Here is a 19,234-nt window from a genome sequence, read left to right on the forward strand (position 1 = left end):
AAACAGCAGAAGATCACCCAGAATTCTTGATCCGCAAACAGTTGTAGCAGTGTTGCTAAAAATCATATTGCTTCACTCAAATGACAACTACTGCTAGTCCCACATTTCATCACACTAATTATTTTTAAAAAGGAGAACTGAAAATCTTGCACTACCATTAGAGTTACCCCAAGTCTACAAATCAAGCATGTACTTACACTGGTTACTCTACGATAGATCTGAGCAGCATTCTGGCATTCCGAGTATGGGTATTCTGAAGTTGCCATCTCTAGCATACACATCCCAAAAGCGTAAACATCAACAGATTCATCGTATTTTTCTTCGTACATCTCAGGAGCCATGAACTCAGGGGTACCTTAAATTAAAAGAACGTTTCAGACTCTAACAGACTGTCTCAGTGAGTAGAGGCTGTCGGTACTCACCGATGGATGACGATGACCTGTGGGGGAAGACAAAGCGGAGGCGAAGGAGAGCCCTTCTCAGTTACTCAGTAACCTACCAACTCAAGCTTTCTTCTGCAAGGCATCCTACATGGTGTTCAGCAGAGTTGATCCAATTAATCCTTTACAACTGAACAAACACTCCTGCAATTACTAATAGGATCCAGTTTACCCAGAAAAAAGTGCTCAAATGTCAAATGCTTTTTGTAGTGGAAACACATCAACTACGTAATGGTTAAGTGAAATCTCATTATCTTTTTTGTTCCATCTTACAATAATGGAAAAAAATCACAAACTGCAATCTGCAAAATTCATAACTGCTTCAAACACCTTGGACATCTAAATTACTTGTACTGCAAATTACAAACTCAATATTGTTAAAATATTTAAAAGGTGCAGAGTTTTCAGTTTGAATAATGGGTCAATCTTCACAGACGGAATTAAATTTAGTTAAGGAAAAAAGGTAACTGGGCCTGAACATAGCTGGTTCCTGACCAAATATGTATTTTACACCCTGTATTAGTAACCAAGTTGCCTTGCAAATGAAAACTGGCACATAATTGATCAAGTTGAAACATTCAATAATTTTGATCTTCAAATCATCAGAAAGGCAACTCACCACAGCCTTTATCTATAGCACTTACCGTTCAACTGCAGTACTGTTAGGTCTACTGCAGCTGGGAAAAGTAGATGTCCTACAGTTGAAAATACTTAGAATACAGAAAATTGAGTAAAGAGGGCTCAGCATTATAACCAGACAAGAGACCCTATTTATAGTTTCAGGTATTCTGAAACTGGCTTTCATAACAAAGATTAGAAAGCAGATGAATATTATAGCACAGCAAAGTAGGCCAGTTTTGTTCAATCCAATAATGTACACTAATCTATTTCAAAGAAACATCTGTAAAAAAAATTCTTTCATTTTCCAAAGCCAACAGCTCACAAAGCAAACTACACTTAACGATAATCAACTTACCTATCACACTTTTAGCAAATGATGCTCTTTTTAGTGTAGCAAGGCCAAGATCCCCAACTTTAACTGATCCAGTAGGGCCTGTAATGAAGATGTTGTCACATTTCAAATCTCGGTGGATAATGGGTGGTGTACGAGTATGAAGAAAATGAAGACCCTTCAAGATTTGACGACACCAGCTTCGAAGCACCTTGATTTTCATTACCTTGAACCGCTTCAAATAACTGAAACAAAGATGAAGACATAGATATCACAAGAAAATGCTATTCCAAATTAACTGACAATATCATAGTTCTGACAATGCTGTTCTTTTAAAATCATAGAATGTCTACAGTTCAGAAGGTGGTCATTTGGCCCATCGGGTTTGCACCAACCACAAATCTTGTTAAACCTAAAGCTCAACTAACAAAACAATATTTTGATTCATTATATGCATAGGATGTTATACGCGGACCAGCACATGACTGCACAGGAGTTTTTAAAAGGCATAAACAGAAGTAGTTCAAAATCTCTCTTCTGTTAATGCAATGCTTTCCTAAATGATGGGGCACTGGATGGCAAAGTGGGTTAAAATACTGTATTTTCACTTCTGGGTTTATATCCATTCCAGAACTCTTGTTGGATTTAAGGATCAAAATGAATTTCACTAGTTCAGAATTAACAGAGAAGGGGTCACACAACCTACCGATTTAGTGCCATTAGGAATTACATGAAGTCTCAAGGATGACTGGTGGGTTTAACTGATTGTTTTGCTAAACATGACCCAAGAATGCCTTAACTGGAAATATGTTTGAATCAAGTGCATGGAATAATGTGCACACTTTTCAGTCTTACGCCTTTAATAGAGTCCCCATGAAAGTTTGCTCTCTCCCCCACCTATCCAAACAAAAGAGAACATTCAATCAATAAATACAAACTGATCAACTTCTGGGATGAATTCAAACCCAGGAAGCAAAATAGCAAGGCTTTAACCCATCATGCTATCCTGCCCTCAACATCTGCATACAAATTTATTTAATGAGAAATGAAAACACTAGCTGCAAGTCCAAGTAATTCAATTTAACACACAAGATGTTTCAGAAGCCGTGTCAATTTTTTTACTTAGTTCTTGGGGATTGCACATTAATAACTGTGAACGTTAGCTCAGTGCAGCACTATTTCCCCAAGGTGAGAAGATTGCAGTTTAAGGATAATTACACAAGTTTTATCTCCTTGCTCTGTACAGGACCTTGCTGTGCCCAAGTTGGCTACCATACTTTCCCAACATACAAAAGTAACTGTACTTCACAAAATAGTTCATTGATGGAAAGTCCTTTGGAATGTACTGGATTAGTGAAAGGCACCATATAAATGAAAGCTCATGCTCAGTTTTGCCAACTGATCACCCACTGTTTCAGTCTGAAGGTTTTAAACCCATACTGCAAAGAGATATCCTCTGATTAAATGCTTCATTTTTTATCAAATTCTGAATTTATGAGCTGTCAAAAGACAAAAGGATAGTTCCACATGACCAAGACCATTCCTTCCATCTTAATTCATCAAATCCAGCAAGATCCTGAAGTGCGGTTGTCTCAAAAATCAAATTGTTCCACAATTTATTTTAGCAATTATGCTATTTTTGGCAGGCCATTCCACACGTTCATCAATCTCTGTTAGAAAGCTTCTTGCTATTAGTCCTCAATTATGTTTTTTTAAAACTGTTGTGAACCTTTGTTTTCCCCCTACCCAACATTACTCTCAAATTTGTTTCTTTATTCTGATTTTTTTTTCATCCATCTCCTAAAACTTGTATCTAAAGATTCTCTCACAGACACCAGCTTTCTAAGATTTAAAGCCTAAGTTTTTCTTGTTTTTATCACTCAGACTTTAACACTAGGGATCAACCTCATGGCTATTCTCTGCAATGCCTCCAGCAATTCAATCTAATTTGTACCCCAGCAACCAAAATTAGACAAAGGCTCTAATCAGAACACTAGTTTAATCACATTTTTTTATCACTTAATGGTGTGTGGTTCAACATTTTATTGCCTTTGTCCAGAATTTTGGTGACTCTCTAGAAATATAGAAGACAGTTAAGTGAATGGATGAAGTAAACCCAGACTACTACTTTATCCAAGAGGACATGTACACCTGGATTCCAAAATGTCAAAAAAAAAAATTATAATGAATTAAAATATTTTTCAGAGTTGTACATATTGAGTATAAAAAGATAGAGGTCACTTTCAGGTCAATTCTCAGCTTTTGGACACCATTCATCAAGTAGAAACGCTACCTATTGTTCCTTTCAACATGCAGTGCTTCCTAACATTCTACTTTTCAACATTTTTCTTCCCAGTTATGTATTTCACTTCCCAAGGAAGGGAACTCATTTCTTCCCTTGTGAATGCTTGGAAGTCATGATTCAGAATATTATTTTTGATTATCCTCAGTTGAGTGCAGCTATACTGGCATTTTTAATACTCATCAAGCTTATGGCTGTTCTCTTCAATCTCTCTGCAGACTCTGTTCTCCTCCCATCCGACTTTGTACCACCAATTAACTTGGATATTTTATGTTCAGTTCCTTCATCTAAGTCAGCAAAAAGCAGAGGACCCAGCACTGATCCTTGTGATACTCGACTGGTAAAGTATGCCAATCTGAAAGTGATCTATTCATTCCTACTCCTTTCTATCCTTTATCCAATCTTCTATCCATGTGAATATATTAACCAGTATCTCAAGAGTCCTCACCTTGTATAATAACATTTTGTTAACTTATCAAATGTTTTTTGAAAATCCATATATACTACATACACTCGTTTCCTTTTATCCACCTTGGTAGTTACATCTTCTAAAAATTCTATGAAATGGAAATAATGTTTGACAAGTTTATTAAAACCTTGTTGACTCTGCCTAATCAGGTTAGGATTTTCCTGTACCCTTTTAGTAATGAACTCCATCCAACATTCCCCCCAATGATTAATGTTAAGCCTTCTAGTCAAAAACTGTCTGTGCAGAGACATGTTGAGCTCAAAATTCATTATGTTGGTGGTGTAAGGGCTTCAGAAAACAACAGATTGTTCAAGGTCAAGTACAAAGAGATCAAAGGGAGTGGTGAAAATATAACAAAGGTTCAATTGGAAGGAGCAGGTGGGCTGCAAGGGGCTGATCAATAATGCGACTGAAAGAGTTGTTGGCATTCTAGAGTCATGAGAGATTGTTCTTGCTGTATGAATTGCTCAGATAAATTTGTGCTTTTTCAACATAATCCATTCGAGGGCTCCTCCAAGTGATCTTTAAAGATTTTGCAGCACCACTTATAACCTTGATCAATAAACTACAAGGTAGAATCCAAATTGGAGCTTAAATTTGATTTTTCAAAGGAACTTACTGGCAATGCCTAATTCATCAGGAGCAAGAATCGCTAACTTGGGTTTAAAAACTTAGTTTAATTTTATACATTTTACTGTGGAAAAATGATCGTGACTCTATATAATGTGTTTGCAGTTATACAATACATGAAATTCACCCAAGATTTCCCTATGTTGACGTAAATATAAACCCAAGTTCACATTTCTCTGAGAACTTGTATTCTATTTTTCTTTCACCAAACATCCTGATTATCAGTTGTTTTTATTAATTGCTTCACCACATGGCCCAATCACTGAACCGAGATATCTTCGCTCCTCAAATCCTTTCCTACTTTTACTTAGCTAGTTCAATTCCATTTCTTCAATATTTGACATTGTTACAACTGTAATTGTTTATATGTATATATGTTATATATATGGGCGGTACAGTGGTAAGCACTGTTGCCTCAATGCCGGGGCTTAGGCTCGCTTGCAGCCTCGGGGGACTGTGTGGAGTTTGCACATTCTCCCAGTGTCTGTTTGGGTTTCCTCCGGGTGCACCAGTTTCTTTCCACAATCCAAAACTGTGCAGGTTAGGTGGATTGGCCATTCTAAATTGCCCTTTATGGTGTCCCAAGATGTGTAGGTTAGGGGGATTTGTGGGGTAAATGCACGGGGTTACGGAGATGGGTGGGGAACTTGAGTAGGATGCTCTATTGAAGAGTCGGTGCAGCCATTACAAAGACTTGGCTGCAAAATGACTATGGCTGGGAACTAAATATTCAAGGGTATCTAACATTTCAGAAGGACAGGAAAAAGAAAAAGGTAGTTAGCCAAGCTAATAAAAAAACGACCACCACAGGAATGAAAAACTTTCTTGATTCAGAGGATCAAGATATAGAATCAGTTTAGGTGAAGAAATAGCAAAAGAAAGAAGTCACGGGTATGAATAGTTTATAAGCCCCTTGACATAGCTACTAAGTAGGAGAGTATAAATCAAGAAATAATAGGGTCTAAGAAAGGTACTGTAATAACCGTTGGCAATTTAAATCTTCATAGAAATTGGGCAAATCTAATTGGCAAAGGTAGCCTAGAGGATGGAGTTCATAAGAGTTGATTTGAGCCACTTTTTTAGAACTGTATGTTCTCGAACCAACCAGGGAACAGCCTATTTTAGATATGGCAATGAGTATCGAGATAAGATTAATTAACAACCTCAAAGTAAAGCATCCTCTAGGTAAGAATGATCAAAACATTATTGAAATTCTGAGAAATGTGGATCTGAAACTAGTGCTTAAACAAAGGCAATTACAAGACAGAATTGGCTAAAGTGTAATGAGTTAAAAGCTAAGATGATGCAGAAGCAGTGGCACACTTTAAGGCGATACTTATAACTCTCGGCACGGTGGCACAGTGGTTAGCACTGCTGCCTCACAGCCAATTCCAGCCTCGAGTCACTGTCTGTGTAGAGTTTGCACATTCTCCCCAAGTCTGCATGGGTGTCCTCCGGGTGCTCTGGTTTCCTCCTACAGTCCAGATGTGTGGGTTAGGTTGACTGGCCATGCTAAATTGACCCTAGGTGCCAGAGGGATGAGCAGAGTAAATATGTGGGGTGACAGAAATAGGTCCTGGGTGGGGTTGTGGTTGGTGCATACTCAATGGGTTGAATGGCCTCCTTCTGCGTTGTAGAGATTCTATGATTTTCAGTACACACTTGAGAATGCATACATATTCAACTTGGTCCACTTAAAGCACCAAGTTCTATTTAAAGAGATAGCTCCACCGGTTATTTCACATCTAGGTCTCTGGACTCATGCTCAAGTAATTTTTCCTCACTCACTTTCAAAAACTTACATAAATTGATGACGGTATTAGGGATAGAAAAAAAAACAAATACTGAAGAGGTAAAGTCACAACAGAGAAAACTAGCAATGAACATTAGATCAGTCAACATCAGAAACATAGGACAATATTTTAAATGAGATCCTGCATCCCAAATGATTTCAGCGGCTGTTTAGTGTGCTGTGCATTTCCAGCTTTGAAATGAAGATACTTGGAAAATACGTAACAGTTTAAAATGTATAGATAACTCAACTTCACTTACGTTTTCAGAGTACCTGATGTCATCAATTCCGTCACCAATACTATACATTTCTTTCCCTTTAAGATCGATTCCCAAGAGTCATAAAATCTGACTATGTTTGGATGCTGCAGGCCCTTCAACATTTCAGCTTCTTCTTTAAATCTTTGCCTTTCTGACTTTGACAACTTTCGATCCTGTTAACAAAACAACAGTGGTAATGATGGCTGTGCTGTCAAGGAAATTAGCTGCATTTGTCTGTAGATAAAAATGTTTATAATTTCTAGTGCTAACATGATAAAATACCATAATCCTGTTCTTGGACAGGTTCATTATGAACTTCCCCATTCTTATAATAAGTAAATTCAATGCTTAATGAGTGAATGTATTCATTAGTACGGAACAGAGGACAGTACTGCAAACACTAAGGGAAGGGAATCAAGGGTTATGGGGATAAGACAGTTGAGGATTACATCAGATCAGCCAAGATCTCATTGCATTGTGGAGCAAATTCAATGGGCCGAATGTCCTACTTCTGCCCCCAAGTCTTATGGTCTAATTGTTTAAACAGCCCCACATTGAATAAACTGCAACATGAAGTACAATTGTACATCTTAACTGATTGACAAGTATTTCCACCACCATAGGAACATAGAGTTAAGAGAAGTGGGCAAATACAGCCCTTCGAACATGCTCTGCCATTCAATCAGATCATGGCTGATCACTCCCTGGTCTCAAATCCACCTCCCCACCTGTTCCCCATACCCCCTTAACCTTTGTTTTTTTTCTAGAAATATATCTATCTCCTTCTTGAAGTAATTCAAAGATTCAGACTCCACCGTGCTATGAGACAGCGAGTTCCACAAATTCACCACCCTCTGCGAGAAGTAGCTCTTCCTCATCTCAGTTATAAAGCTACCATCTCTCAACCTACACCTGCGACCTCTTGTTCTAGATTGTCCCACAAGGGAAAACATTTGGTCTACATTTACTTTACCAATTCCTTTTAGTATCTTATATACCTCGATCAGATCTCCTCTCATCCTTCTAAACTCCAGAAAGTATAAGCCCAAATTGTTTTACCTCTCTTCATATGTCAACCCTTTCATCCCCAGAATCAATCTGGTGAACCTCCTCTGAACTGCCTCCAAAGCCACCACACCACATCCTTCCTCAAATAAGGAGACCAAAACTGGACACAATACTCCAGATGTCAGTTTCACCGACACTCCTACACTTTTATACTCGAGTCCCTCTGCAATAAATGCCAACATCCCATTTGCCTTTTTTATTACATGCTGCACCTGCATACCAACTTTGTGATTCATGAACATAAACACCCAGATCCCTCTGCCCAGGCGCATTTTGAATCTGCTTTCCATTCAGATAGTAATTTGCTTTTCTATTTTTTACTTATCCACATTAAACTCCATCTACCAAATTTTGGCCCATTCTTCTCTCAATATCCAACAGTAAAATCTTTATATCCTCTTCACTGCCTGCTTTCCCACCTAGTTTAGCATCATCCACAAATTTTGCTGGGTTACATTCTGCCTGCGCTTGCAGATAATTTTCGAGATTGTAATCAGATTATATACAGATTAAACAGATTATATAGATTGTAAAATGGGGACAGTAGTCATCTCAAACTATTTTGCATACTTCCTACTTAATATGGAAATGAAGTAGCCTCAGCAATCACTGAAGCACGTATCCTTGGTCTTGCTGTTTCAAAATATTGAGACGTTAAACTAAATTGCAAATATTGCATAGGACACAAATATCCTACATATAAACCTTACTTTGAGTTATCACAATATCTGTTCACACTTTTCTAACATTTACACAAGGTCATTACATGACACCTGCTAAGTAATAAAACAATCCAAGGCACTTGGCAAGAAAGTGTTATCCAACAAAATTTAACATGGGTTACATAAAATATTGGGGTCAACAACTAAAGGTTTGGACAAAGTAGTAGGTTTTAAGGAGCATTTTAAAAGTAGGAAAGTAAGGAACAGAGGCAGAGGTTTAGGGAGAAAGTTCAAGGCCTGAAGGCATTGATGTCAATAGCAGAGCGATTAAATTCAGGGATGAACAAGAGGCCAGAATTGGAGGAGTGCAGATAAGGATTGCATAGCTAAAAGATATTAGAGATAGGCAGAGTTTAAAAACAAGGATGGAAATTTTAGAATTCACGTCCAGAGTAGAAGCTGATGTTGGTCAGCCAGCACAAGAATGATGGGTGATCATGTCTGGTATGACTTGACTAAAGACAGAGTTTGGGATGAACTGAATTCTATGTAGCAAGATGGAGACCAGCCAAGTCTGTAAGTAACAAATACATGGATGAGGATTTCAGCAGCAAAGCTTGGGACGGAGTCAGGGACCTGGGTTCAATTCCCAGCTTGGGTCGCTGTCTGGGCGGAATCGGCACATTCTTCCCCTGTCTGCATGGGTTTCATCCAGATGCTCCAGTTTTCTCCCACAGTCTGAAAGACGAGCTGGTTAAGTGCATTAACCATGCTAAATTCTCCCTCTGTGTACCTGAACAGGCGCCGGAGTGTGGCAACTAGAGGATTTTCACAGTAACTTAATTGCAATGTTAATGATAAGCCTACTTGTGACACTAACAAACTTTAAACCTGGAAGAACACTTTGAAAAGAGGATAGACTATGAATGGCAAGGTTTTGAGAAGTTCAGATTAGCAAGGAGATAGTGTTCATATGCACAACTTCTGAAGGGTGGCAGGGCAAGTTACTAAGGTGGTTACAAAAGCAAAGAGATCACACTAGAGCTTTATAAATCATTAGTTCGGCCTCGGCTGGAGTACTGTGGCAAATTCTAGCCACCACACTTCAAGAATGCTCTTAGAAAAAGTACGGAGAAGGTTTATCCAGGATGTTATAATGCACAAGGAAAAGCAGTCATGATTGGACAAGTTACAGCTATTCTCCTTTGAACCAAAAAGATTGATATATATAACTGAGATTTTCAGGATGACAGGAGGTCTTGTAGAGCAGAGAAAAATTCTCAGTTACCTGGGGTTATAGAATTCAAATCATGAGGAAAATTGAGATGAGGAGAATTTTTTTAACTCCGTTGTCAAGATCTGGAATGCTCCACCTGAAAAAGTGATGGAAGCGGAGTCTAGAAATAATTTATAATAGGAAACTGGAGAAGTACTCAAGAATGAGGAACTTGCTGGGTTTTGGACAAATAACGGGAAAATGTGACCAAACACCACAAGACTTTTTCTCTAAATCAATGGGCTTCCATCTTAACATGCCTCCTGTGTGACAGTTAATGGCTTCCAAAAGTTCATTTATGAAATATTTACTGCACAATGAAGGAGGCCATTTGGACCAGTGTTGTTTCTATGATTCAGAAATCACTAGCGATTTTCATTTCTGCATATTAACAGGTAGCTATATCATGCAAAGTAAGTCCCACCTCCATGTGTCCATTTAATTTAAAAGTGAACCAAATTTTATTTGACTTTCCCTATTTTTATAATATAGGATTCGTTAATTTATTTTTCCTTGTGTTTCCACAATATTTCCTTCTTCAACTGATAATCAGATGGTTGAAGGTAAAGTTCTACTACTTAAAAGTTTCCAACTTTCTACTGAGATGGATTCAGGGAATTCAGCACAAGTTATTTAAAACCATGTTTCTGACCTACAATCTTAGGGAAAGGTCCACAGACCTACAACATTAAAATTGCATTACTGACAGGCAAGCAGGCAGGGATCAACCAGAATAATACTGCAGCCTTCATGATGCTTTAAAGGCTCCTCCCTTTCCTTTTGAATGGTTGCACTGGTACACCTATATAGCACTGTTGTCAAAGTCAAACTGATCAACAGTAAAACCATACAATAAGACAAAGGACACAAATGACTTCTAATAACAGCCAAAGTAGTCATCTCACTCCCTTTGTTTATACAATAGCGCTCAGGTTTGCTTTGCAACTTGTTAAAAAGTTGTAAGTTACCAAAATACTGTAGAGATTTTTGAACACAACACCATTTGTTTACAGGATACTGTTTTTGATGACTGGAATACAGTTATATATAGAGATGTTACATTACCAGATGCACTAATGATAGTCACATTATTACATGAAATCCTATAATTTGAAGCAGACTTCAAACTAAATAATGCTGAATAGATTCAAAAACTGAATTTTGATTAACAATCTGGAATTTTATAGCCCTGTTCCACAAAGCTGCATCTTCAGATTTAACAAAGTTACAATCAATAATTCTTAATTTTAAAAAAAAATTGAAACACTAATGTCTCCAATGGCTTAAGAGGCAACAGCCACTTCACCCTGAGGCACATAAAACACAACTGTCCCATGTTCCGTTAGCAATCTGGTTTTCTCAGCCTTTCCCTTTTGCTCTTGCTCCCCGTTTCCACTTTCTCAAAACCTATTACATTTCTACCTTACCTCAGTTCTGATGGAGGTCATCCCGAGACATTAACTCAGTTTCTCTCCACAGATGCCTGACTGAAGTATTTACAGCATTTATTTTATTTCCAGCATCCACAATATTTTTTGTACCAATCCCTGCTGTTGGCTGAATTCAAGCCCAGTGCTGCAATTGGCCTCAGCATCCCTGAATTAAGGGAGCGAGGGAGGGAAAGGAGGGGGAAAAAAAACAAAGCCATGGATAACACAATCAGAAAGAGACCAAGTCTAAATCCATATAGAGGAAGGAATTGGACAATGACATGGTCAAATAATCTGTTAATACTGTGTGGGCAAAATACTGGGGGTCAGCCAGTATTTAGAACCCAAAGAGAGAAAATGCTGGAAAATCTCAGGTCTGGCAGCATCTGTGAGAGAAAAAAGCTGGTATTGAGTCCAGATGATTTTTTGTCAAAGCCAGTATTTAGCCAGCACTTTCAGCCAGTATTTAGGCTTGCATCCAAGCATGAAGCAGCACATTTATGAAAACAGCCTTTATCAATATGGTTGCCATTTTCTTGTAGGAAAAAGACAAATTCCTTATGTTATTTTACAAACAGAGCATTTTAAAAGGTTTGATATTCAGCTCCTAATCAAATCTCCAACTTTACAGAAAACAAAAGAAAATCCTACTGTCGTCTCTGACCATAAATAACCCAAGAATTCTTGGTCACCTTTCAGATTACAGAGTATTTCAGCATTTCTTCAGATTAAGTTTTAGCAATGACTGCTGGCATACAAATGTACATGGATATTAACAAAGATAGGAACCAGTTTAAACATAGATGGAATCATAACATTAGTAATTATAACAGATCAAATGGCTGGACAACAACTGTGGCATATGGATCTCAACTGCAACAAGTGGACTCTGAACCTGATCTTTCCCAAAAGGGAAGAGATCAAAGCACTTCCTAAATGGTGAAAAGTTCAGAGGTCCAAAGAGATTTAGGGGTCTACGAACTAATTGAAGTGTCATGGACAAGTACAAAGAAAATAGAAAAGGTTAATGGAATTCAGGCTCTGCTATTTAGAGAACATTGTTGAAACTTAAGTCATGTTCAAGCTGTAATCCCATACATCTGCTGCCCTTGTCCTTCTAGGTAGCAGAGGTCATGTGTTTCAAAGGTGCTGTCAAAGAAGCCAGAGTTACTGCAGTTCATCTTGTAGATGGTACATACTGCTGCCACTGTGCATCAGTGGTGGAAGTGAATGTTGAAGGTGGTGGATAGGTTGTCAAATCAAGTGGGCTACTTTGACTTGGATGGTGTTGAGCTTCTCAAGTGTTGGAGCCACACTCATCCAGGCAAGTGGAGATTATTCCATTACACTTCTGATTTTTCCTCCTTATTCCCATTGATTCCAGTTTTGCTCAGGCTCCTTGGTGCCATACTCAGTCAAATGCTGCCTTGAAGTCAAGGGCTGTCACTCTCACCTCTTTTTTCCATGTTTAGACTCAACCTGTAAACGAGGTTAGGAGTGGATTGTTAGTGAGTAGATAATTGCTGCTTGATAATCAGATGGTCAAGTGTTCATCATTGACTTAGGTTTAAACATGCGTTTTGAAGGACAGAAGTGAGGTAGAGCATTGGAGAGGTGTTGGAGGAGTTTTCTAGGGTGACCAACTCTCAGGAAATATTGTGAAGAACACTGACTATAAGGAGGTGGTGGGGTGGGGTGGGATTGGATTGAGCTGCTGGCAAAGCTGGAGACCCAGAGTTCTAGTAAAACCAGAAATCTGAAGTCTGCCTCCTCAACCCCTTCATTGCTCCCTCAGTGCTTCACACCGCTCCCCAAATGGTCTAAAATGCCAATACACCACTTTCAAACTCCAGTCCCCCCACTCACTCAGCAGCTCCTCTTCTCAACACCCCCAATCCAGGGCTGCCTCCAGGCCCAGACTCAGGCCTAAACACCGCCACCCCAAGTCTCGAGCGCCAACACTACTCTCCACCCCCAATTGCACCTACACAGCCCGGGACTGTGGGATCCTACCAATAGATAAATTTCAATGAGCTCTACCCTCTACTTCTCCCCAAGAAACATTGGCTCTAGTAAATTCAGTGGATTGGCCATACTAAATTGCCCTTCATGTCAGGGGGATGTCAGGCTTGATGGGCCAAATGGCTTCCTTCTGCACTGTGGGGATTCTACGATTCTTCCAACTCGAGGCAGATCTCCTTCTGGGTTGTGCCCAAGTGGCTGACATCATAGCAGCACATCATACTGTGCATATATGCAAACACCAAAGATACAAAGGCAGCAATAAAAGACTCCCCAGCAGTCTTACATTCACTGCCCAAGGACAAATGGTGCTCCATGTGACAAATGGTGTCCTGGCAGTCAATGGTACAGGACACACACAAGCAGCAAACAACTACAGGACAATCCCACAAAATACAGGATGGTTGATCCTGAGGTAGTCCAGAGCTTGGGGCCTATGGAACTGAAGAAGCCAATATTAGAGCACAAACATCTGAGAATTGAGGCTGAATGGGGTTATAGAGTTATGTACAGCTACAAAGATTTGACACAATACTGCAAAAACTGATGGAGTGGACTCTGAAAGACTTTTAAGACAGTTGGTACCTCAAGTAAAACTTGACAGACCCTTTTCCTCTTCCAATTAAGTGATGTGAAGTTGGAGAGACAGCGAATGAGTGCTCAATTACTTAAAGCTCAAACAAGTAAAATTTAATACAAATCATACATGCAATAAAATCTAAGTGGGGTACATAATGAATTGCATTAATTAGCTTGTGGTGAGTCTGAGAGAGATCCAGAAATGATCGTAAATCTAATACTGATTATATCCAATTGATAGAGAATAGAAGCTTACAAAGCAAACATAATTGATAACTGTGTTGTCATATCAGTAGACCTATGTTTTAAAGGAATCATGTTGAAGCTAACCAATGCTCTGGTGAGGTCAAATGTATGTTCAGCTTGTGACCAAGGCATAAGTAAAACATCCGATTGCCACAAATCTGTTAGGTTGAATGGCTTTCTTCATGCAATTCATTTAGCGAATTCTTTCCCATTCCAAAACTGAACATTGTAATGCAGGCTTGCCCAAGCCATGGGTCACAGGCCACAAGCCTGTTTCCCCCCAAACCTCTAGATGTAAAATTAGCAAAGCGAGTGTTCAAACTACAGGCAAGAATCTCAAAGGATTTGCTCCTCCAATCACGGGTGGTTTCTCGCCAAAATTTGGGGCTGACTAGTAAGTCTACCAGCAGCAAATTCGAGAAAGAAACACTCTCATTCTCTCACTGCTCCTCAAATCAGAGTCTTTGCGGTTTCCATACAGTATGAAATGCTCGAATACTGTATGGGCATTTGGCAATTAAAAAAATGATTGTATTTTATGTATAAAACTGTGCTGATAGTCAAGGGAATTTTGGATTTGTATTCAGCATAGCAAAAGCAGTATATTTTGAAAAGCTGCTCAGTACCCTGCGGAGACAGGCACTGGAAATAGTTGCTTATGTTTTGTGAGAGGCAGACATGGCTTGTTTCTTCCCCCCTCCAGAAATGTAATAGCTTAAAGATCAAATTGATAGTTCGCCAGGAATATACTAATTGGGTGTTTGGTTACAATAGTTTTGTCCAACTTTTCAGCTTGGGAAGTTGCAATCCATTTTTCTTTCCACTCGAGGGGCCATTGAGCAAATTTCAACAAAGTTTGATACAATATTCAACATGAATTTTAAAAAGTCAATGCCAAAGCAATAACCTGATGATTTACAATAAAGAAAAATTTTTAAATGACCAAAAACGCCAAGCAGCAGTGTTGACCAATAAAGCGAAACAGAAATGCTGGAAAATCTCAGCAGGTCTGACAGTACCTGTGGAGAGAGAACAGAGTTAATGTTGAGTCTGGATAACCCCAACGCTAACTTTGTTCTCGCTCCACAGATGCTGTCGGACTTGCTGAGATCTCCCAGCATTTTCTGTTTTTGCTTCAAATTCCAGCTTCTAAAGTGCTTTCTTGCCTTTTCACTTAAGATGCAGAACCAGAGAGAGCCAGACTAGACCCCAAGTGCTGGCACCAGGGAAGGATTGGGGACTGGAGTCATGCAAGAGAGTTGGGCTTAACCTTATATTCATCACTGGTGTCATGCACTCTGTGCTGGTCTCAGCAGAATTCATCAAGGTATGAAACAGATTACCTTTCAGCTTGGATTTTTCTCCCCTCCTGACCTGCTTTGTTAGGTTTCTTTTGGGCGGCGGGGGTAGAAAGAGGCGAGGAAGGAGGCAAGGTGTGTGTGTGTGTGTGTGTGTGTGTGTGTGTGCGCGCTGTGCGCGCATGTAACTCACTCCCTGCCTGAGGCTTCTCACTGTCACCTGTTCACCCACCCAGACTTGCTCACTCACACCTGCCCAAACTCACTCTCTCTCAGACCTGTTTGTTCACGCGGGCTTGCTCACATGGACTCACTTGCTCACTCATGTGGGTTTCCCACCTGGGCCTGAGTGGTTTGGACATCTAGCTGTAGCATTTCATGTTTACGTGCTTGATTGTTTTCTGCCTAAGCCAACTGTAGTGGTGCTAACAACTCTTAAGTACAAAGATAAGTGGAAAGCTAATGAAATGTCAGCTAAGATCACCATTGTACAAAGTTATCTTGCCTCAATTTACCTATTAAAAATCAAAATACACATTATAAACAATTTCAGCAGCACTCGAACACTATTATCCCACTTGCATCCAGAACTCCACTCTAACATACATTATGAAATCCGTCTCAAGGGCAATTAGAGATGGGCAACAAATGCTGGGCTTGCCAGCAATACCCACATCCCCGTAATAATTTAAAATACATGTGGAATCAAATGTTTTCAAGTATTACTCAATCAAATTCTGCTTCAACTTTACTTGCCTCGGCATTAGATTGCACCTAAAGCAGCACAAAAAAATTGCTTGCCAAAAGCAAAACTGCATATTTTATGACCTTTTCTTTACAGGGAAGCCCTTACTGAAAATAAATGTTTGGATCATCCGTTTTGCTTCATAGGGAAAACTGAAAGAAGATATAAAAGCAGAACATGCTGGAAATGTTCAGCAGGTATATTTGTACATCAATCGTCATGCACAACACAGAAGTATCTGCCTCTTCCATATTGAACCTTCGTTAGTTCCCCTTCAATTAATAGTTTGCTCTCAAGTGTGCCTAACTAAATATAAACCAAAATGCTGTGCTTGTACCTTCAGCCTGGACTTTGATAGAGACAAATTCATTGTAAACCACTTTACACTAAAATTAAATGCATTTCATAGAAATCAATCATAGAAACCCTGCAGTGCAGAAGGAGGCCATTCTGCCAATCGAGTCTGCACTGATAGCAATCCCACCCCAGGCTCTATTCCACACATTTACCCTGCTAATCCCTCTGACCTATATATCCCGGGACACTAAGGGGCAATTTAGCATGGCCAATCAACCTAACCCACACATCTTTGGAGCACCTGGAGGAAACCCATGCAGATACGGGGTGAATGTGCAAACTCCACACAGACAGTCACCCAAGCCCCAGGCACTGTGAGGCAGCAGTGCTAACCACACTGCTACTGTGCCGCCCAAACTGTTTTTATCTTTACAAAGTAACCTCGCTCTCCTGCAGATTTAAACCCTGTATTAATGGTTAATCTCTCTCTCTCAGGCAGACCTGTGTCAACATAGAACCAGGTACAAAATGCAACAACAGTGCAAAACACAATGCTGAATTATCCCCCAAAATATTGTGGATGCTGAATCAAGAAAATTAAGAAGATGATCAACATAAGGATATATAGTATGCGTTGATGGTAGGTAAATAGAGTTGAGGCCCAGATAAGCCTCAGTTGATTGATTATACTGGAGGGTCAAGATTGAGACCACAATGGTTGTGTGTGTAGAAAGTTGCTATGTTCTTTGAGGGATGGGTTTAGACAGTAATATTGTCCAGTGTACCTTCAGCTTATTTATCCTTCTATTTGGCCACCATGCCATTGGAGCTAGTGGGAGCGCGCTCTGTGTAAACTGGATACGCGCGTGCACACGCAGGGGCAATAACTAGACCAAAATGGAAGCCAAAGACAGGGAAAAAAAATAATTCTCACCATCACCATACCACTCAAGCCTCTCATCACTGTCTCCCTCTCCAGACTCCATTTCGGCTTCCCACTACCCCAACACTACCTCCAGCCCCAGTACTTCATGATTGTCCATGATACTTCATGATTGTGACTGTATTACGTTACCCTTTCTGAACCTGTCCACACTGCCTCTCTTCATCCCCAGGTATGGCTCTGGATTCAAGTACATCCCTCCAACTTTACCATCAGTGCAACCCAAAGGGACTCCTCAGTTATAAAATTCCTACTGTGCAGGAGGCCATTCAGCCCATTGAGTCTGCACCCCCCCCTCCCCACCAATCTCCCTAATCTACACATCTTGGGACACTAAAGACAATTTAGCATGGCCAATCCACCTAACCTGCAGATCTTTGGGACTTGCTCCTTCAAATAAAAAAATCTCAAAACTCTTATTCAACAGAGCTCTGGCTGTTCCTCAATTTCTTCTTTCCTGCTAAAGCAGCCATTTTCCATTGGTTGTTCAATAACTACCTGGAGACATTTTCATGCTGAAGGTGTTATATAAATGGAAGTTGTAAGCAGTCAATATAAAGACAGGATACATTGGTGTTTAAAAACCAATATTAGGTTGCAACAATAAATGACTTCAGTTCTTTATCCATTCCCTCAAGTTAATTTAGTTTAAAATGCCCTGACGAGACACAAAAGAGAGAGATTACTTCACCTAAAGCAACACAGGTTTTGTTCCAGTGCTACATTAAAGTGGAAGCTAAAATTTTCCTACGGAGATTTCAGGCTGTTAATTGTTATTGATATAATCACAACAGCATTAAAGCTAGCTGGGGTCTCAAATATTGATGATCTTCAGTTATGACATGGATGAATGGACCAACAGTATTATAGCCAAATTTGCTGATAAACAGACAGGTAGGAAAGCAAGTCATGAAGCGGATTTGAAGAGCCTGTAAATAGATATAGGTAACTTAAGTGAGTGGGTAAAAAATTGATAGATGGTGTAATATGTGGGAAAATGTCAGATTCTCCAGTTTGGTTAAAAAAATAGAAAAACAAAATATTAAACAGAATCATAGAACCCTCCCGCACAGTGTAGGAGGAGTCGGTTTGGCCCATGAAGTCTGCACTGACTCTCTAACACGAAACAATTTCAAAATAAGGGGTCTCCTATTCAGGATGCAGGTGAGGAAGAATTTCGTCTGAGGATCATTGATCTTTGGAATTCTCTTCCATGGAGAGAAGTGGAGGATAGGTAACTGAATATATTGAAGGCAGAGTTAGAAAGATTTTTGACTGACAAGGGAAACAAGGGCTATGGGGGTTAGGCAGGAAAGTAAAGGCCACAATCAGATCTGCCATGACCTTATTGAATGGTAGAGCAGACTCAAGGGGCAAAACAGCCTACTCCTGCTTCTATTTCTTTTGAACTAATTCAAACTTCAAATGACCAGATCACCGGGAAGATTAAATTAATACAAGTGCCTCTCTATAACAGAAGCAATACTCTCCAACCTTAAACTGTAACATTCACCACAAATAAAGGGGTCAAACTAAAAAAACCAAAAGCTGGACATTAGTTTCAAGTAGTGCATACCCACAAATGTTGGCTGCATCTGTGACGCCAAATATTTTGAACTCATGGCAATATTTTTTTATTTTTCATCTGTTAGGTCATATGCTCAATCTCCATTGCAGGACATGGGTACATAATCTAGATTTAGGCTTGTGCCACTGTAAACAGAGGGTGTGCTACATTGTCAGAGCTGCCATCCTTCACTTGAGACTTTAAACCAAGGCCTTGTCTCCCCATTCATGTGGACTTTAAAAAAGGAGCCCATGGC

At 39.6% G+C, this 19,234-nt stretch overlaps 1 protein-coding gene across 1 annotated transcript in view; it reads right to left on the reverse strand.

The window, feature by feature from the left end:
* Window positions 1-19,234, reverse strand: part of LOC144486848 (uncharacterized) — a gene marked incomplete at its 3' end in the record, with an annotated part of 78,817 nt that overhangs the window by 47,892 nt on the left and 11,691 nt on the right. The window contains exons 2-4 of the mRNA XM_078204868.1: window positions 6,846-7,018; window positions 1,417-1,637; window positions 198-355 (exon numbers count right to left, since the gene is read on the reverse strand). Of these exons, the coding sequence (XP_078060994.1) occupies window positions 198-355; window positions 1,417-1,637; window positions 6,846-7,018 (552 nt within the window). The remainder of the gene's footprint in view (window positions 1-197; window positions 356-1,416; window positions 1,638-6,845; window positions 7,019-19,234) is intronic.

Source organism: Mustelus asterias, unplaced genomic scaffold (genome assembly GCF_964213995.1).
Source record: "Mustelus asterias unplaced genomic scaffold, sMusAst1.hap1.1 HAP1_SCAFFOLD_491, whole genome shotgun sequence".
In the NCBI taxonomy this organism is placed as follows: domain Eukaryota; kingdom Metazoa; phylum Chordata; class Chondrichthyes; order Carcharhiniformes; family Triakidae; genus Mustelus; species Mustelus asterias.